General features: G+C 45.3%; 2 protein-coding genes across 2 annotated transcripts in view; one reads left to right on the forward strand and one right to left on the reverse strand.

The window, feature by feature from the left end:
• The window catches only part of LOC135301540 (store-operated calcium entry regulator STIMATE-like), a 29,462-nt gene extending 25,383 nt beyond the window's left edge, over positions 1 to 4,079 (forward strand). The window contains exon 8 of the mRNA XM_064421726.1: positions 3,462 to 4,079. Coding sequence (XP_064277796.1) covers positions 3,462 to 3,575 — 114 coding nt within the window. The 3' untranslated portion in view covers positions 3,576 to 4,079. The remainder of the gene's footprint in view (positions 1 to 3,461) is intronic.
• Positions 4,080 to 6,241: 2,162 nt separating this feature from the next.
• ITIH5 (inter-alpha-trypsin inhibitor heavy chain 5) overlaps positions 6,242 to 18,877 on the reverse strand; it is a 45,700-nt gene continuing 33,064 nt past the window's right edge. The window contains exons 9-14 of the mRNA XM_064421716.1: positions 16,386 to 16,695; positions 13,147 to 13,700; positions 12,730 to 12,780; positions 11,579 to 11,695; positions 9,927 to 10,304; positions 6,242 to 8,930 (exon numbers count right to left, since the gene is read on the reverse strand). Coding sequence (XP_064277786.1) covers positions 8,632 to 8,930; positions 9,927 to 10,304; positions 11,579 to 11,695; positions 12,730 to 12,780; positions 13,147 to 13,700; positions 16,386 to 16,695 — 1,709 coding nt within the window. The 3' untranslated portion in view covers positions 6,242 to 8,631. The remainder of the gene's footprint in view (positions 8,931 to 9,926; positions 10,305 to 11,578; positions 11,696 to 12,729; positions 12,781 to 13,146; positions 13,701 to 16,385; positions 16,696 to 18,877) is intronic.

An 18,877-nucleotide genomic window follows, 5' to 3' on the forward strand; every position in this document is an offset into this window, starting at 1 on the left:
AATCCTCCTGTATTTTTGCCTGCAGCCAAGGAAGTGGCAGCTCTTGTGGGCTTTAAAGCTTCTTTGGTGAGCCAGAGGATGAGCTCTGGCTGCTTCTTTTACACTGAATCCCTGAAAGGGACAAACTCCCTCTTAGGGTTGGAAGAATTTCATCCCTCTTTCCTTCCATGTCAGTCTTTAAGCTTTGTGTTGTTTCAGTCCCCTGCCCTGCCTTGTAAATGTTCATGGAGTAATATTTTTCCCCTCTTGTGGGATAGAAAAGGATCTCTTGAATGCCAGTTTGCATCCAGTGCTGTTCAGCCTGGGGAAATTAATTCATCTGCAAGGCCCTTATTTTTGCTTTGTATGTGTCCTGCCCTTGACCCAAGACTTTTTTCCCTTGCCCTTGTAACTCCCATGAACTTTAGATCTTATCAGTGATTTCTTTGTTTCCTCCACTCAGGAAAACAAGTCAGTTTTAATAATGTTTTATTTGATCTTTTTTCAGTTTTTTGTTTTGTTTTTTTTTTTTCCCCAGGGAGGTGGATGAGTTTCTGTTCCTTTCCTGAAGGCTTACATTTTTAGAGACAACCCTTAAAGCAAAAGTCTACTAACAGTGGTACTTGTGAGGAAAATTAAGGTGAAATTAGAGGCTACTGTGAGGCTGGAAGGAAAATTAATATACTGCATGGGAGCCTGCCTTTGGTCAGGATGGAGTTCAGCACCAGTCCTAATTCCCTTCATAAGGAACTCTGCATTTTGGCATTCATTAGATGAAGATGCTGATGGACACCAGTGCTGCTAACTTATGCTGAAACACTTAGAAAGTCCAAGAGCAAGTTGGATTTTGCCGAGAAACAATTTTATTTTTGATTTTATTTTTGATTTTTAATTAGCTCAGACTCGTGGCGAACTCAGGTGCCAGGTCCTTACAGGGAAGATAAATGAAGGTGGACATAGAGGTGCTTCTGGAAGGAAACTGTCCCACTTCACAGTCCTGCTAACTCATGGCAAATCACGCTGTGGAATGTGAGGTGTTTGAGGAGTGCTGAGTGAGACAGCAGCACATTGTCCCAGGACTGGGAAACCATGTCCCAGCTGTGCCACCAACCCCACTGTGATCCTGACCTGCATGCATCTGCAGGGAAAAAGCCTTGTCCAAGTGGTTCTGAAAATTCCCAAATTGGAGTTGGGCTTGCAGATGATAACTGAGGGTGTGTCCTGTGGCTGTCATGGCAATGAGGTGCTCTCTCATGGTGCCCCTTCCTGGGGAATTGTGGAAAAGTTACTGGGGGTCTGTTGCTCCTGTGGCTTCCTGTAAGTGAGGTGTTGGGGCTGGGTTGGACTTGGTGATCTTGAAGGTCTCTTCCAACCCAGTCATACTGTGAATTCTGTGAAATTTGTGGTGGGCAGGTAGCAGCCTGGATGGGTCTGGATGCACAGCACTGTGTCACCATCCCTGCTTGGCTGCAGGGGATTGGAGTTTTCAGCTGAAAGCCACCCAAATCACCAGTTCAACAGCCTCACAACCAGTCTGTTGCAGCCTGTCAGAGCTCAGCGAGTTCACAGTGCTGCCTGTGAGTAATTACACACACATTTCTTCAGGTCCAACAGCATCACAATACCAGTGTGATAAACAGAGGAAATCTTCACGTGAGAGAGATGGAAACTTTCCAGTGTGTGTCCTGAAGCAAAAAAAAAATAAAAAAAATTCCTTGAGACCAATGAGGGGGACAACAAGAGAGCTTAATCCACTCTGCTGCTGTCCTTTGGGTGACTGTGAGGAGAACAGCCCTGGATGGAGGGGCTGGGGTGTGTGTGAGGGTGGGGAGCAGGAAATCTTCCCCTGCGGCTCTTCTGCTGCTTTGAAGTCACTGACTCACTGGAGTTGTGTTTTTCCTGTTTAGTGGTTTTGTTGCTGTGGTGACTGGCCCCGTGGTGCTGCCTGACAAGTGGAGGGCATGTTAATTCACAGCTGTGTGTGGAGATAGGTGGAGATAGAGATAGGAGTAATTCCCCTGCTCCTGGTTTTGCCCAAGGGATCCTGAGCTCTGGGAATGTTGGGAATGGTCTGTGTGTGAGCACTGGGCTGTGGAAGTCCATGAACCATCCCTTGACTTGGGTCTTGGAGCTGAAAAGCTGCTGAGTCAGGCACAGGGAGACTTCATGGTGACAGTGCAGCTTCTCCTGGCCAGATGAGGGTGTTTGAGGAGATGGGGGCAGGACAGGGCTGAGCAAACAGCCTGGTCTGAACAGCTCTGGTGAGGAGCAGTGAGGGAACTGGGGAGGCAGGAGAAAAGGAGGCTCAGGGGTGACCTCATTCCTCTCTACAGCTCCCTTAAAGGTGAGGATCAGTCTCTTCTCCCAGGTAACAAGAACAGGACAAAAGGGAACAGGCCCAAGTTGTACCAGAGGAGGTTTCGATTGGATATGAAAGAAAATTTCTTTATTGAAAGGTGGTCAGGCCCTGGCACAGACTGCCCAGAGAAATGGTGGAATCACCATCCCTAGAAGTGTTGAAAAAACATGTAGATGTGGTGCTCAGGGACATTTAGGTTTACTGGGGAACCTGGCAGTGCTGAGTTAATGGTTGGACTCAGCCTGGGAGGCCTTTTCCAGCCTTGAGGATTCAATGATTCTAACCTGTCCAGCCATGAATATTATCCATGCACACTGCTGGCTGCCTGGCAATGGGTTTCAGCTCTTCTGCAGGCAGTGCAGCCATCTCCTGGATAAAATCAGGCCTTTTTCCTCTTTCAGAGGATGTGGCTGACAAATGCCCACACATGCCTCTGTCTGCATCTTGCAAATGCTCCAGGCTGGTGGCAGCCAGTTCAGAGCAGCCCATGGTAGCCTCAGGTGTGGAGTTAACTACTGAGGCTGTAGGGGTTCCTTGGGTCCTCCAGCAAGGAAAAAAAATGTGCTTTTTTACCTCAAACATCAGTGCTCTGCTTTGGCCCCCACAACTCAGACTGAGCCAGGAGCTGCTGTGCCAGGCAGAAATGAGGTGCTGCCAGGCAGAAATGACACCCCTCCTGGGCTGGCTCCATAGCTGGAGCTGAGCCTGTAGCCCTGCTTGCTCTTCTGGCTGAGCTGTGGAGGTGACAAGCAGCTGGGGGCCTGGGAAAAGGTCTACATGTGGTACAGCTGTTCCCAAAATATGTGGCCTCATTTTTGTACAGCTCCATTGAGGCTTCAGCCAGGCCTGGACATCCATGTGTGAGTTCTGTCCCATGGGGATCAGAGCCTTCAGCTGCCCATTCTGCTCTCAGGGAAGGGGTTGGGACACCAGATTGTCATGGTGCCTGTGCCCAAATCTGTTTGGAGAGATGGTCTAGATGACCTTGAGGCCGTACCCATCTGCCAGAGAGGATTGGATCTGGCAGCAGACCCCTCTAGGAATGCTTGACTCTTTCAGCAAGGAGTATTGAGAAGCTCTGAGACCTGTGACTCCAACAGCATCTGTCTGTTCTCCTTTCTAGGTATTGCTCTCTCCAGACATGGATTTTGATCAGTCTGAAAGCGACCAGGATATTCCAGGACTCTGGGGAACCAGCCAGAAGATGAAGCAGCCCAGCTATCAAGTGGTCATCTGACAACAGCGGGACGAGGGAGGTGGAGGAAGGAGCAGCACTGTGATGATCCTTGAGCTGGCCAAGGAAGGGCAGGGTGGGGAATACTGGGTGATCCTTGTGGGTCTAGAGAGATCCTTTTGCCTGCCTCATCTTAGAGCTGTCCTGTGGATGCTGTCTGTGCATCCTGTACAGGCTTGAGCAGTATCTGCTTTACCTGTCTGCCCCACACGCAGGCATGTTGAGGTTGGGGATACAGGGATGGATTTTCCCTGGCTAGACAACTGGGTGTAACTTTTTTTTTTTGTCAGGGCTAGAGACTGAAATGAAAATATTATCTGGTTTTTTAATGGAAAAAGGAAAAAAAAAGGCTCTATTCTGTAGTACCTGAACTGTGACACTTTTATATGCACAATGCTCAAAAGAAATGGTTTGCAATATGTATTTAAATTTGGGAAGCTTGTCCCAGTGGATCTGATTCTTTTTACTGTTTTATAAGGAATCCAATAAATATTTGACCTAAAATTGCTTCATAGATTAAATGCCTTCATTTGCATAATGTTCTGCACAACCTTAACGCTGTGAAAGGGAGGAAGGGGAGCTGTTGAAATCTTTCCTGACCAGGTAAGATTGTAGGAGCAGGGCTGCAGAGCTGGTCTGGTGAACCTAGAGATGAAGAGCTTGAGCTACAGAGGTTGGTTTCTGTGGTTGAGTTGCAGGAGCTGCTTCAGTGCAAAGCCCTGATGCTGCAGCACCAGCCTGTGCTGGGCTGCAGAACAGACTCAGAGATGGATCCCAGTCAGCGCCTTACAAGGGAGTGTTTACTGGAAGCTGACAGCTTGGCTTTTACTCACTTTAAAATAAACAACTGAAATGTCTGCAGGATCTGATTCAAACTGTGTCTGAAGCCCCATTAGCTAGCCCTGTTTTGGGGGTGAGGAAGGACCTGGGGTGGTACAGCTGCTGGAAAAGACCCTGGGTCACCCCAGGACTGGCACTTTCTGCTCCAAGTCTGAAGGGCAGGGCTTTGCCCTGTTTGCTTTCCTCTTAGCAAGCTGTATTTGTCTATAAACACAAAAATGCAAAACACTTTGCAGCTGTCCTGGGGAGAGGGCAAGCACAGAGCAGCTGCACCACCCCACTCCCAGGCTGGATGCAGAGACACAGCTGTGGAGAGACCCAGCCAGAGCCCAAATAGGGGGGAGAGTCCTTGGAGCAGGGATCCAGGATCCACTGGGCTGCTCTCTCTACTGGAGCCTTAGCTAGCCTTTGCTTCTTACAAGACAACTCCCTTTAAGTGAAGGATGGGAATGTTCTTTTATTTTTCCTTTTCCCCTCGTATTTTTTCCCAAGAAAACAGCCCTTATTAAGGAGTAAAAATTAAAGGATTTGGATTTTCTAGCTTGGATGGATTTAGATGCAAAGGCTGAGCTTGGAGCATGAGAAGATATTTAGTGGGGTTTTTTTGGGGGGGTTTGGTTTGTTGTTTTTCTCCTGACTTCAAAGTGGTTTGAAGCCTTAGATGCAAATCAAAGTCTCGGATGCCCCTCAGTGAACTAGACACACTTGGCTACACTTGCAGCTGTGCAGCTTTAAACTGTTTTTCTGGAAATTAAGTCCTTTTTTGTTTTTCTTCCTTAATGAAGGGTCAAAATCCTACTTCTGCTGGCACATCAAAAGGCTTTTGGAACACATGGCACACAGCTCTCTGAATGGATTATTTATATTGCTCAGTGCAGTCAGTTTCACAGCACAACTTCTGCTTGTCTAGGAGGTTCTGCACTGGTAAGGGTTGGAATAAGTCCTGTGCTGTGCAAGGTTTTGACTGGAAATAGATTAAAACAGCTTCCTTATTGGAAACTGGCTCCCTGTTTTGAGGAATACTGGTATTTTGGAGTTCTGGTCTTGCTATGGGGCTGCACAGTGCAATCCTGCAATGGGTGAAGAGTGCAAATTTGGCCAATGTCCTTGACCTAAGCTGGACTGTGAGTGACATGACCTTCATTTTAGCTCTTAGTCAAGGCTGTCTGAGAAGGTTCACAATTGGCAATAGCAGGAGAAGTAAAATGTGGGGGAAGGTTCTCCCTCTCAACCCTTGTGTAGCCAGTGCTGTTCCAGCAGCCCTGTTCCCTTCCCTTCTCTGAAATGGTGCCATTGCACTCCAGAGTGAGTGCTCAGCCTCATTCCTGAGCTGTCTGAGCAATGTGCAATCACTGGGCACATCCCCGTGAATCCAAGTGCTCTGTGACACTCATGGAGATGAGAACAAATGCATCTTCACTGCAATAACTGCACAGAGGTCTGGGAGCTCTCTGGGACAGCATGAAGGGCTCTGAGGATCAAGCCTGAACATACTCCCCCTTGAGAGGGAAGTGTTGTGATGCCCACTACAGAGCTGAAAAAATTAGAAATTTACAGTCCATGACCTGTCTTTGCTCTTGGGGCAGCAGGAGCACAAACTGTTTTCCCATGTCCTATTCTACTGTATTTAAAGTCTGTGGTTAAACTCTCATTTCAATGTGGGAGTAGAACCCTGGAATCTGTTCTTGCCTCCTACCAAGTGTACAGAGACTAAAGAACTTTAATTTTCCACTGAAATTACTTACTCCCAACTTATTGTTAATTCATGAATGGTTCTTTCAGTCATCTGGTAACATAAGCCTGTCCAGCAGCATAAAACACACACAACCTTAGCTTCAAAGCTTGTTTTATCTTTGCCAAATGAAAGCTTCACTGCAGCGTTCACTGTAAAATATTTATTGTGAAATGGATAACTGGAGCCTTCAGGAGACCTTGAGTATATTGCTCCAGGTGCTTCACTGGACTTGATCCTTGTTATCTTCAGGCCCTGAAAGAAATGTGTTTCCTTGGCTGGAGGAGGAGAAAGAGGAGCAATGATGCACCCAAATTATTAGCAGTAGGTGTGTGTTTATATATATATATTATATACATGTCTATATACAGAGGAGATGAGGGGAGAGCCTGAGCCAGTCCCTCCCCCTAGCAATGCACGTGGACAGCACAATGTGGGAGGAGAGGGGAGGTTTCAGTAAGGACAGTATGGAAACACCTGCCAAACCCTGGGGTGTCCAGAAATCCCCTCCACTTTCCTGTCTGCTCCGTGCCAGTGAAAGGGGAGGTTGTTTGGATGTGGCCTGTGGGTGATCTTCCTACTCTCTTCTTGGGCAGAGAAGTCAACTTCACAGCTGTTCTTCCTCATCTCTTTCTGGCCCACAAGCAAACTGCAGAGCATTAAACCTCTGTTATTATTCCACACTCAGGACTGTGCTGAAGGTCTTGCCTTCAGCTCTCCCTCACAGAGCTATTTCTCAAGATAGCAGGGCCCAAAGCAGTAGTTTCTTCTTTATGTTTTGTTCCAAAGTACGAGCCTTGGCATGAGTCTTGTGCTAACTGAGCTCTCTGTAAGGATGTTCCAGAGTGCAGTTAAATCTTGCTGGTGGCTTTTGGCTGTTTCCAGGCAGCACATGGTGTGAGTAAAGAAACCATGCCTGCCACCTGCTCTGCTGCCACGGTGCTTGCAGCACTAATGAGCTGATCAAGCAACTGGAAAATCACCACCCCACCCCCAGCAGCTGGAGCTCTAACAGCAACAATATGATTTAATTGTTAAATACAAAACAAAAAAAAATCAGTCAAGATTAAACCTATTTCTGTAGGTCCCTGGCAACTGTTTTCTCCTAACACATGGATGTCATTTAATTCCTGGAGATGCTTCCACACCCAGCCTCCCTCTTTTTCAGTTCTGGAAAGGCAGAGTATTCATGAGCTCAGTTTGGCCTTGCCATGTAAATGTCTTTATGGTTGTCAAGTCCCCTTTGGACAAGTTCTTTGCTAAAACTCCCCTGTGGCTGATCTATAGCATTGCTCAGTGATGCCTCACTCTAAAACACACCACAGCCTTGCAGTTTTGGGTTTGGAGCACCACCTGCAGTGGGGGTGGCTGGCAGACCCTTCTGTAACCTCCTGCTGCCAAATTCCTGCTGCGCACAAATTCCTGCAGTGTAAGGAAGGAGAAGAAGCCAGGGGAAATCGGAATGAAAATTTTTTGACAATTTGGAATAAATAAAGACTTCCTCCCTAATTACAAAAGCAGCTACAATTGTCTAGTCAAGATTCCAGAGGCTGCTTTGTAGGCTCACAAGCTGTTGAGGGTTCTGGGTTGTCATCCCTTAGGAAATTTTAATCTTTGCTGAGCAGAAGGGGTGTGATGCTCAAGGACATGGCAGGTCTGCTGGAAGCTCAGAGCAGAACTTTGTTTCTTCCTGAGGGAGTCAAGACTCAAGAAATCACTAACCCTGCAATGTTATTTAATTTCAATGATGTTGAATTAACTGCTCCATGGAATGGGAGCTTGCACCACTCTTGTTCTGCTGAAGACCAGAGGTGCTTTTTAAGCACACAGCCTGTGCACCATGACAGCAACCCCATTAAGGTTTTCACCACTGTTGTAAGGGTTTGTAGTGATTCAAGGAACATCATGTTTAGTGGCAAATCCAGACCTCATCCCACTAACCAGGAAAGCAATACCCTCCTGTGACCTGTTGATTTAAGATTTTGATTTTGTTCGATGCTGCAGATGAATATCCACCCACAGCTCCTCTCTGTTTTTGCCTTTCTCTCCTTTCCCCATGGACCACGGTCGGAGCAGGTGCTCCAAGTCACTTCTTTGCAAAGCCTTTCACCTCAACAGTCACTGTTCTGTATGATCTGCCTTTCGTGGGGTGACTCACCAGCCCCAGGGGGTATTGCACAGATCCCTGCATGGCTTTATTTTAAGGCCAGCAGCCTCTGCACTGTTCACTGGCTCATTTCTCCTTCCCTTCCCACTGGGAGAGCATCAATCATGCCTTTAACCACATCATTTCCCCCAGCCTTCTTTTTCTTCAGGAATTTGATGAACATTCATTTAGCATGAAAGAGAGACAGCTGATTTCCAAGGACAAAATCCTTGGTTTCTTTGGCACCAAAAGGTAAGGAAATACTCATAAGTTGCTTAGTAAAGGCTTCAGAAGGGACCTGGTACCCCACGTGCTGCTGCAGTGCATTGCTGTGACCAGTCCTAAAGGCTGTTGATCGTCCCAAAGCTGGTGCCTATGTCGAAGGGATGAGAAGCCAAATAATCCTTGTAGCTGCCATCGATCAGTTTGTCCGCGTTGTTTTTGGCAAACCAGCAGTCGACTTCCTGCTGGCCATTGTAGATCCTCCTCTGCTTCCACACCACAGGAACCAGCCGCCCCTTCACCTTCAGGGTGTTTGTAGGGTTTGCCTTCAACGCCTCCGTTTGGTTCTGCCCAACCTCCTGACCACTCGTGTTTAGGGATTCCTGAAGAAGCTTAACTTCATGGCTCAAGAACTGACCTGCAAGGCAAGATAAAATAAGAGTCCATGACTGGCTGATTTGTGCCTGTTTATAAATTGTTGTGGTTTCGTGGTTTGTTTTGGGGTTTTTTTGGTAGGATGCATTTGAGGATTCTCAGTCTACAGATCTTCTCTGCAATAGCAAGATGAATCTTGTTTCTGTGATTAATTTCTAAATCCCACAAACACAGAGGTTAGAATAAAACCCTATTTTTTTTATGGGTCACTAAAGAGCTAAAGAGGTATTTTAGCTGTCAGTAGTAAGTTCCCTTCTGTGGGACATGGTTACTAGAGGTTAATAACCCACACAATGTCCATCAGCAAGCAAAAAGTCCTAGGCCTGAAGATTCAAGTTCTCTTCCCTTGCCCTCTTGGTAGAAAGTTCTTTCAGGCCAAACCTAAGCGTGGATTTAGAGGTTTGTCCATGAGAGTGGTCTGAGTCCCAAATCCCACTCCTAAGGGATCATCTCCTCCTTCACCTGGGGGTGTCTGAGTGGCACAGAAACTATGGCAGAAACTTTAGAATTCTGTACAAGACCAAAAACATCAATGCTGCTCATTGGCTGAAAGAACACAACCATCTGGTCATTAGCTGAGCCTACCTAAAGCCTAGTTCCTTCAAAAGGTAGGGGTGGCTCTTCCTTCATTTCACGTTTGAAAAACAGGGGCCACAAAAGTTCTTGGGGAAGATTTGGTTTCTGTCTCTGTACTGAGAGCATTGAGCATGTGTATTCTAATAGTAACTGTATTGAACAATCATTAAAAGAGTGGAAATGTGAAAACCATGCACAACTGAGATAGGGAGAGATAACTCCTACAGGAGAAGACAGGAGAGGAGTTGGAGGTACTAGAAATAGAGAAGTTGTTTGAGAAAGGATGTGAAAGTCTCACCTGGGAACTTAATCCCCACCTGCCTTGCTCCTTCCCTCCTGTCTCTGCTCAGAAATACCCTTTTTGTCTGATTTACAGCTCTGAACCTGAGAACCTGCCACCTACCCAGTAGCCCGTGGGAGTCAGAAGAGAGGCCTTTACTGTTGGAGATGTAGAACCCCAGGTGATTCCTCTGGTATGGGGCTGGCTTCTTGTAGTGGTGGATGAGGATGACGAAGCTGATGGAGTCCCGGATGGTGACAGTGATGTTGGAGTAGGCAGAGATGGACACCTCCAGGCTCCTGCTCCTCACGACAGCACTCCTGCCACAGGACAGGACAAGCCTTTCCCCATCATCCAGGATGACCCTCTTGGGTGTGATCTCCAGGTAAGACCTCTCTGGCTTGTTGCTGAGGATGGTGATGGTGCTGAAGTAAGTCCGGTGCTTCTTGTGGCCGTTGGGTGGTGCGGGAGCTCCAATTAACTGCCCGTTCACAGTTACACCTTGCAGGAAAGCAATCAGTAAATGAAAGCTGGAACCCAGGATCACAGAGACACAGAAGAGTCTGAGCTGGAAGGGGCCCAGCAGGACCAGGTCTATTGTCTCAATGACACAAGCCTGGTGACTGAGGACATGCAGGCTCGCCACCTCGTACTCAATCATTTCACTTTCCAGCATTCAAATGAGTATAATCAGACTGTTATGGAATTGTGACCTCATACTGAGCACATAATTTTACCCAAGCTCAGAAATACTGGCCTTCTCTGCAGGCAGGTGCCCCCAGTCCCATTAATCACACTGTACACAGTGCCACAAAAAGAAACACTTCTAAGTATTCTAAGGTGCAGATCCCAATGAGTCAATTGAAGTCTAAAAGTCCACAGTAAGTTTCCCAGTCGTTTTAATATTTGTTGTGACCTATTGTCCATAAGACAGTGACTCACTTCCCACAAGCCTCTGAAGACTGACAATTTAGGAGGAGGCTTGTTGCTAACCCAAGCTAAACTTAAACCATTAACAGAGATTAAATGTCTCCATATCCCATTATTCCTATGGGATCTCTCATTTCTGTCTTCAAAGGTTCAAGGTTCTAGTGCTACAGAGTCTGTTTTCCTCAAGCTCATTCTGCATTTGAGCCACAAAATCATTCAAGCCTGTGAAAGAAGTTGAAGGGAAACATTGCCTGGAGCTGTATTTTACTAAGGCACACATGAACACAGAAATACGGGGGTTAGACCACTGCCACACAGAACAGAATCCTTACAAATTTACTGTGGGGTTTTCTAAAACAAGCCTGTGAATTGTCTCTGGTTTTGACACCCCTTTCTCACACTGTTGCCCTGAGCAGGACATAATCTGCTTATTAGCGGCCCTGCTTAGAATTCCAGATGGGATCAGACCACGCTTTGGCTCAGATTGGCTTGGGTAAAGCAGATCCTGAATCATGTGGGTTTTCTCAAGACTGTCATGACTCTCTAGCCAGTTTGGTGGTTTCTTAACTAAAAGAGCCATGGTGCTTGGGTACTTTGCTCTGTCCTAAACCAAACAGTACTGTGAGTAAAGAGGAAAATTCCCACAGCAGAGCAATTTTGTTGAGTCCAAACCTTTTATCTGCAAGCTGTGACTTTGTAACTGGGTGAAGTTGAACCATAGAAGAAACTTTTACTAATTTCCTATCATTTTCTTGCCTGAGGCACCTTGGTGCTTGGCCTGCTGCAAGGCTTGGCCTTACACTTTGATTTTCCTCCACTAGAAACTGCTTGACTTGGCTGCTCACCAGATTCCTTGTGATCAGAGACCAGCCTGAGAATGTCCCCTGGTTCTCCATCAATATTGAAGCAGACAGAGAACTTGCTGGAGGGAAAATCAATGACGAAGTGAGGGTCCCCATCCGCTGTGAAGACATGGAAAAAGAGACAAATGTGAGAGACTCACACAAGACTCCAGTGTCCAACAGATTGCAACAAAACTGCTGTTTAAAGTGTGTTTGTCCCTGTTTTTTCTAAGTCCTTCTGGTTTGTTGTTTTTAGAGGGTCAGATGGAGTTTGCCAGGAAATGCCAAGTTTTGCTTTGTTTTTCACAAAGATTGTTTTGTTTTTCTCACAGATGAGAATTTTCAATGACAACTCAAAACCCAAAACAGTCTAGATTAAAATCAGGATATTTTCTTCACAGAATATAATTTTGTGATTTATGGGAATGATCATGTAGGTGTTTTGAACTCTTCTCCATTCTTTCTTGGCAAGCTACACCCCCACAGCACACAGAAATGTACTTTCTGACCAAGGGCTGCTGCATGGCTCCACCTCACACTGACCCCTCCTGGCCCTCAGTATCACATTGAAGCAGTCAACAGCAGCTGTTGATCCCACAATCCTAATTTTTTCAACAATCCTTGACCTATCATCAACTATCAGACAGCTGCCATTAATAAGGCAAGCCAAAAATGCTATGTTCTAAGGTGAAATTGACCTTATCAAGAGAAATTCAAGTCATAGTTCTTGATATGGACTTATTCTTCAGAGTTTAATGTATGAAAAGTTAGGGAAAGGTGCAGGAAAATTGTAAAATACCATAGAATTTTCTCTTTTTTCCATATTAACAACTTTTTTATATTTCAGCATTAATATTTATAAAAGGTTTTTTCATTATTTCTAGTACAGAATGAATGTGTTTCTGTTCTCCCCTGACCTGCAGAAGTCTCAAGTATAAGTGTTGTAGATCATCTGTCTTGCTCATACTCCTTCTCATTACTGATCCTCTCTGTATTTTGGTTTTGTTTTCGTTTTCCTCCCTACTCTGCAGGTTTGACAAACAGAATTTTGGCTGGTCACTTGGATGGTTATACCACAGTGATATGCATCTGAGGTTTCCATAAATCAGTCACTATTATTTTGCATTATGAAAGGCATGAAAGCAGGCACTGACCTGAAGTTTTGGAGATTTTAATCCTCTGTTTATCTTGCCCTCTGCGTATACCTAGAAGTGGGGAAGGAGAGCTGTTAAAATTACTTACTGAGCAGCAGAAATAGACATATTATAAAAATGCTCCCCAAATATTATTCAGAGAGATTATGGGATAGATTCCTGCAGTTACTTTAAGCTTCATGTAGAACACCAATTTTTCTCCAGTAGTTTCTACAGAGCAGTAAGTGCTTCAAGAGGGTGAGTGAGGGGCCTAAAAGGTTTGCTAAAGGTTGCCCAGCCCACAATTAGCAAAACTAGTACGAAAATCTCAGCTTTACCCCCTCAGTTCACTGTCTAGATCACCCCTGTGCCAAAGTCAGCCATAAGACATTGCCCAGAAAGATTTTTTACCAGAACAAGGTTATTCTTCTCTCATACCTGGTGGGGCCTTGTGCCCCTGCAGGCTCTGCACCTTTTCCCCAATGCCATCAGTAGAAGGGCTGATAAACTCCTCCTGAGGTGGCTCCGAGTGGAGTCCAGCCTCTTTCATCTTCAGAACAGTGAAGGGGGTAACAAAATTGTAAGCCAGGGCCATCGACTTGGCTTTTTCCATCAATTTGTCCTTTTCCTCAATGTCATCGCTCTTCAGCCGAGAGTTGAGCAATTCCTTGATGGTGAGGTAACTCCACGCCCTCTCAATGTAGTTATTGTCACCTTTGCCATCCTCCAGGCCGGGGACACCTCTGATGTCATTTCTGCTTAGCAGGTCAATAGCCACATCTGTTTTGAGCAGGATGTACTTCTTGGAATTGCTGGCAGTCACCTCCACGTGGAGTTTGTCCGAGGTGCGGTTGATGAGTTTTCCGGCTATGATAATTTCAGAGCCATTGAAGTAGTTGGGGAAGAAGTTCTGGGTGACCTGTTCCACATCGTCTTCAGGGTAATCAACACGGATGTCAGAGAGAAGGGGTGTCCCTATTTCATCATAGAACCTTAAAGCAAGACACATTTTTCACTGTTAGCACTGTGTGAACGCACTCTTGCACTTGTACACCGACAAGGACACAGTCAGGTTATCTGAAATGGCTCCTAAGTCGTTCAGGAGCAGTTTGAGCCATGAGAAACCAAATTTAACTACCACATCCACTCTAAATTTGCCTAGAAAAACAGGGTGGGGGGGTCTCTGCCCTTAGGTGTTTTCAAAACCTGAGTGAACAAAGGAATCCTCACCTAAACTTGAAGTTAGCTCTTCTCAGAACAGGAGGTTGAATTACAGGATCTCCAGAGGTCCCTGTCAACCAAAGTTATTCTCTGCCTTATTTTAGTCTTCACTACTCCTTAGGCATCTAAACAGAGTCATTTAAGCATGTTCAGAACCATCCCAGTGTGGCCAGGCAGCCACCTCCCTTCCACTATGGTTCCAGATCTCTGCAAGGAGGTATTTGTGACCACCTAAAAGTAAATGATTGGCTTCCAATATTCACAGAAGGCACTCCAGTTATTAAAAAATGTACTTAGACAAGATGCTGTTACCAACAGGTTTCTAGTGGTGTTACACAAGGTATCCCAGAGCCAGAAACTGTTAAGGCCAAAATGTTAAGTCCACAAAAGCTGAAGAGATTCCAAACCAAAGCTCCTGAAGCTCTGAAAGACCCTTAGATTGGGTTGGTCAGTGTAGGACAGACAGGAATACAGTTTCCCGTGGCCCAACAGAAAAAGAAAATCAAGAAGGAATCTCACCATGCCCCCCATAAATGAGGACATTTCCAAGGAATGGAGGAATTCCAGCTGCTATGTACAGGCACCCTGGCACAAGAGAACTCAATTCCTTGTGGCTGATTTTCTGTTGGAGCAAGGCATGGCTTTCCTGGAACCAGGGAGGTTAACCCTTTAATGCCTTGTTGACGTGACCAACCACACTTGTGAGAACACCTCGCACCAGACAGCCAAGAAAACCTTCACAAGGCTCAAAGCCCAAGTTTACAGTACTGTGTTTTCCCTACAGCAATGTGCTTTTGAAGGTTCCTCCTAAGCTGCTCCAATAATACCACATTTCCCATTCAAATGCCAAACTGCTCATCTCTTGGCAAGTCACTTGAGTTTAATTTGGTAAATAAACAAAGAATTGGCCTCAGCCCTTTTTCTAGTTCAAGCTGCATTTATTTAACACATCTGGTTAAACAGACTGTCTGGAAGCTAAAGTCACACTTTCTGCTTTATTCTCTCTCCAAGGAAACCCAAAGCCTGAATTGGTTGACTTTCTTTTAGTGTGTCTGAGCACTCATTGTCTTTCATGCATAGACCTCACCAGATTTAAAAACATGACTAAATTAAACTTGAGGACCCTCTGTAAATTAACTTCTGAGTTTAACAAATGGTGGAGATACACAACCTGTCTTAGAGTACAATTCAAGGAAGTATCTGTATAAAAATACAACCCGCTGAGCATAAAAAAAAAAATTACATTGGCACCCATTGAGGTTTTCCCTCCAACTGAGGTTTGTATTGGCCTCCAGCAGTGATTGTGCTTTTCTGTATAAATTTGGCACCAGGTGCCAAATGGGTTTGCCATGACTGAGCTTGATAAACAGGGAGCTGTTCATCAGAGAGAGGCATTTGAACAAGTACTGGCAGCACTGGGCTTCCACAGCCCAATCAATCAGAACATCCTCTGTCTGCCAGGGAATGCCACTTGCTATCCAAAATACATGTCCCGAGGAGGAAATGATGTGGGTGGAGTGACATATGGAGCTATAGAATTTAGTTTTGAAGGAATTCTTGTCCATGTATTACTGCCACAGAAGGCAAAGCCCTGGTGGAAAGTGCTTGGATGTATTGCTCCAGAGGAGTCAGGCATGAGCCAGGAGAGAGGCGACTCAGTAAATGTCTTTTTTTGGTTTCTGTGGTTAAAACACTAACATTTTGTGAGCAAAAGCCAAACATTTTTATTTGGAAACATTGACACATTGCTAAACATTTTGGTCAGAGATGTGGTCACACCTCTTTCAGCTGTTCATTACCAGGGTCTCTCCTTGGACTACAGCTCTCTTATCACAGACGAGGGACATAATCTCTGGTCCTACTGAAGGATGAGGATTTCAGGAAACCTATGAGGAGTTTGGGTCACAAAGAATAATGGAAATTAATGGTCACAAAGAATGAGGAAATTAATGACTATACAGTTATCCCAGGAATTATCTTAGTGTGTTTTTCCAAGTCAAATATTCTGGATCTTGGGCAAAAGGTTATAATTTTCAAAAAATAAAGAAATAATTTTTTTGCTCCAAATTGTAGTCTTCAATCCTCATCCCCTCTATGCTGTTTATGTTGTTGATTTGATGCATGCAATGCATCATCTCCTCCTACCATCTCCCTGTGAGGAGCTGGGACTCAGCTGTGCCCCCCAGCTCTCCGGGTTTACATGTCCAAAACAATGATCTGAATCAGGGAAACAAGTGCTTTATTCTGAGGGGCTGGGAGCTCCAGTACATCTCAGGGAGTCTGCTAAGAAAAAGGAATTTTTGGGTAGCCATTCAGAGTGTCTGATCATACCCTGCCTCTCCCAACCAGAGCTGAGCCTCAGGGAAACTCCAATTTCTTGCCATGTGTCATTAATGGATTTTCCATCCCAAAATGCTTTCCCAGAGAACCCAAAGAACAGCAAAAGCAGAACAAACCCCTTGAGGTGGCTGGCTGCATCCTCATCCTCCTGGAAAAGCCTTGTCATGCCGCAGTTCTCCAGCGCCATCCTCTCCAGCAGCTTGTGGTCCACGTCGTTGCCAATGCCGATGGTGAAGAGGCAGAATTTATCCCGGATGGCATCCTTGGTGTTGCTGAGGATTTTGGAGGACTGTGTTTCCCCAACAGTTGGCCTCCCATCCGTGAGGAAGATGATCAGGGACACGCTCCTGGCGTCGATGTCGTTCTGAGCAATGTAATCATTCAGCAGCTTTGCCCCGGTCTGCAGAGCCTCGTTGATATTAGTCCCTGGGAAGGTACCAGAATGATTAGAGATCTTTTGTCCTTCTAAGAGTGGTGTGAATAATTTCCCTGAGCTCCCTTCAGTGAGGTGACAGTTTCTCTGGACATCAGGATGTCCCTTTTCTCCACATGAAGTTGCTGTAGCCCTTGAATTCAGTTCAGCTCTGTTACTCAGTATGAGTTTGGCACAGTCGTTTATGGTCTTATGAATTGAATTATGAATTTCATTTTGTCATGTGAAATTGCTGTTGAATGTTTCAATGTACAAGAATCAGTCTGGTAAACATTCATACTATGTCTGGCTGGTACAAACAAAAATTGTTAAACTTAATTACGGGACTCTCCCAGATGATATCTGAACTAGGAAATGTTCTGCTCATTTTTTTTCTGAAGTGCACAACACTTGTCAGGAAAAAAAGTCTTCAAATTGGAAAACAAGTGGATGAGCTCCTTCTTCACACCCCAGGGGATACAAAGTTTAAAGGGAAGAGCTTGGTTAGCTGAGGAGTGTGTTTGCACAAAACAACTGGCTAGTGAAGAATAAAACTGCCTGAAGTGGGGTGGGAGGGAGAAAGCAAAGTAAATGAGGAAACAGATGTACATTAGAATAGGCATGAAAAGGATCCAAGCCCACTGTGTGTTAAAAAAAAAAAAAAAAGAAATGGGAAAATTAGTACAAGTATTCCCTTTCTCCATTTCTAGTCAAAGCACAGAGGGATTGGCTGTGGGACCTTTGCAAAATCAGCACATCATGGTTAAAAACAGCTCTTAGAAAACAAAGCAGGTGAAATGGGTTAAGAGCCATACACAGCTGACTCCTGGGGGTCTGGAAAGGGAATTCTAGGAAGGTTATCAACAGGATGTGATAGAAAGTCAGTCCATACAGCACAAACCTAGAAACTCAGTGTGCACAGCTCCAGTGACTGCAGAAAGACAAGGAACAGGAAAGCAGCAAAAACTTCTGAAAAGTCCTCAAAATCCTTTGTCTTCTGCACAATGGTTCTCAACCAAAAAACCTATACCCAAATATCCTCTCTCAATCTCCAGGAAGATCCAAAATTTCAGAAAGACCTTTTTCCCCAAAATCAGAAGAAGACCAAGTCATGTAGCAGAGTGTGTGATTTTATACTCAGTTGTATCACAGAACTACCAAGCACTGAAAACTGTCTTTTGCCACATGGTCAGGTACTTAGCAGCAGGATTGTTCTCCCATTTTTTGGTGTGTAAGTACAACACAGGGGTGTAACCACACCATGTTCTTTGTGTGTGTTCCTGTTCACTGGAAGATACTCAAGGAATAGCACCTTTATATGGAAAACACAGAGGTATCCAAACCTGGAAAAAATCTGAAGTACCTGTTGTGGAGAATCACTGCACCTTCCTATTGAGCCACAGTCAGTAATTTCCTTTTGTTCTCTGGCAGGTTCATGGGCAAACCCAGCTGGTTCCTGCACAGCTCTCTTGGCACTTCAGGAGTAAAAGGCTTTGTTCTCTGAGTTTAGTCCCACAATTGGCAATTGTTTAACTGGGCAGGTCTCTTCACCACTTCCTAAGCAATTGCTCTCACAACACAAAGAGCACAGCCAACTATCCTGTTTGCTGTGTTTTTCCATCAGAGGGTTTCCTCTGCTAGGAGTGGTCACTGCTCAGGGGCAGCCATGGGAAGGCCCTCCCTGACCTTCAACCAGCTGTGACTACTTCCATGGGGAAGGGTTTGAATAGGTCATTTTGCAGCTCTCCGGGCAGCTGCTGGAACATGTTTGATTGCAAACCTCACTGTAGTGAGGAGATTTGTAGTTGGAGATTTTTTATACTGCTGTCCATAGCCTCACAGGAGACCTATGAATCAAATTAAAACTCACACTTGCACTCTGCCACTGTTCTGGGGTTTTCTCTGCCTGCTTTGCTCCAGGCAACAAGGCACAAGCAAAAAGGGCTTAGAAATTCTCAAATTTAATTTTGGCTGCTCCTTGGTAGAGACAAGAGGACAGTACTAGGTGAGAAAGTAACTCCTGCAGAATGCAATTCCACATCCCACAGCATGTGCTCCATCCCTGGGGTTTCCAGCCCAGACAAAATCATGAGCCTGCTTTCACAGAGCCTTTCAGAAACTACACAATACTGGCACTGTGTGTTTTTTGCCAGGGTATGTTTTCATCTGTGTCCTCAAGAAATAACCTTGGAAGCT

The sequence above is a fragment of the Passer domesticus genome, chromosome 5 (genome assembly GCF_036417665.1).
Source record: "Passer domesticus isolate bPasDom1 chromosome 5, bPasDom1.hap1, whole genome shotgun sequence".
NCBI lineage: Eukaryota > Metazoa > Chordata > Aves > Passeriformes > Passeridae > Passer > Passer domesticus.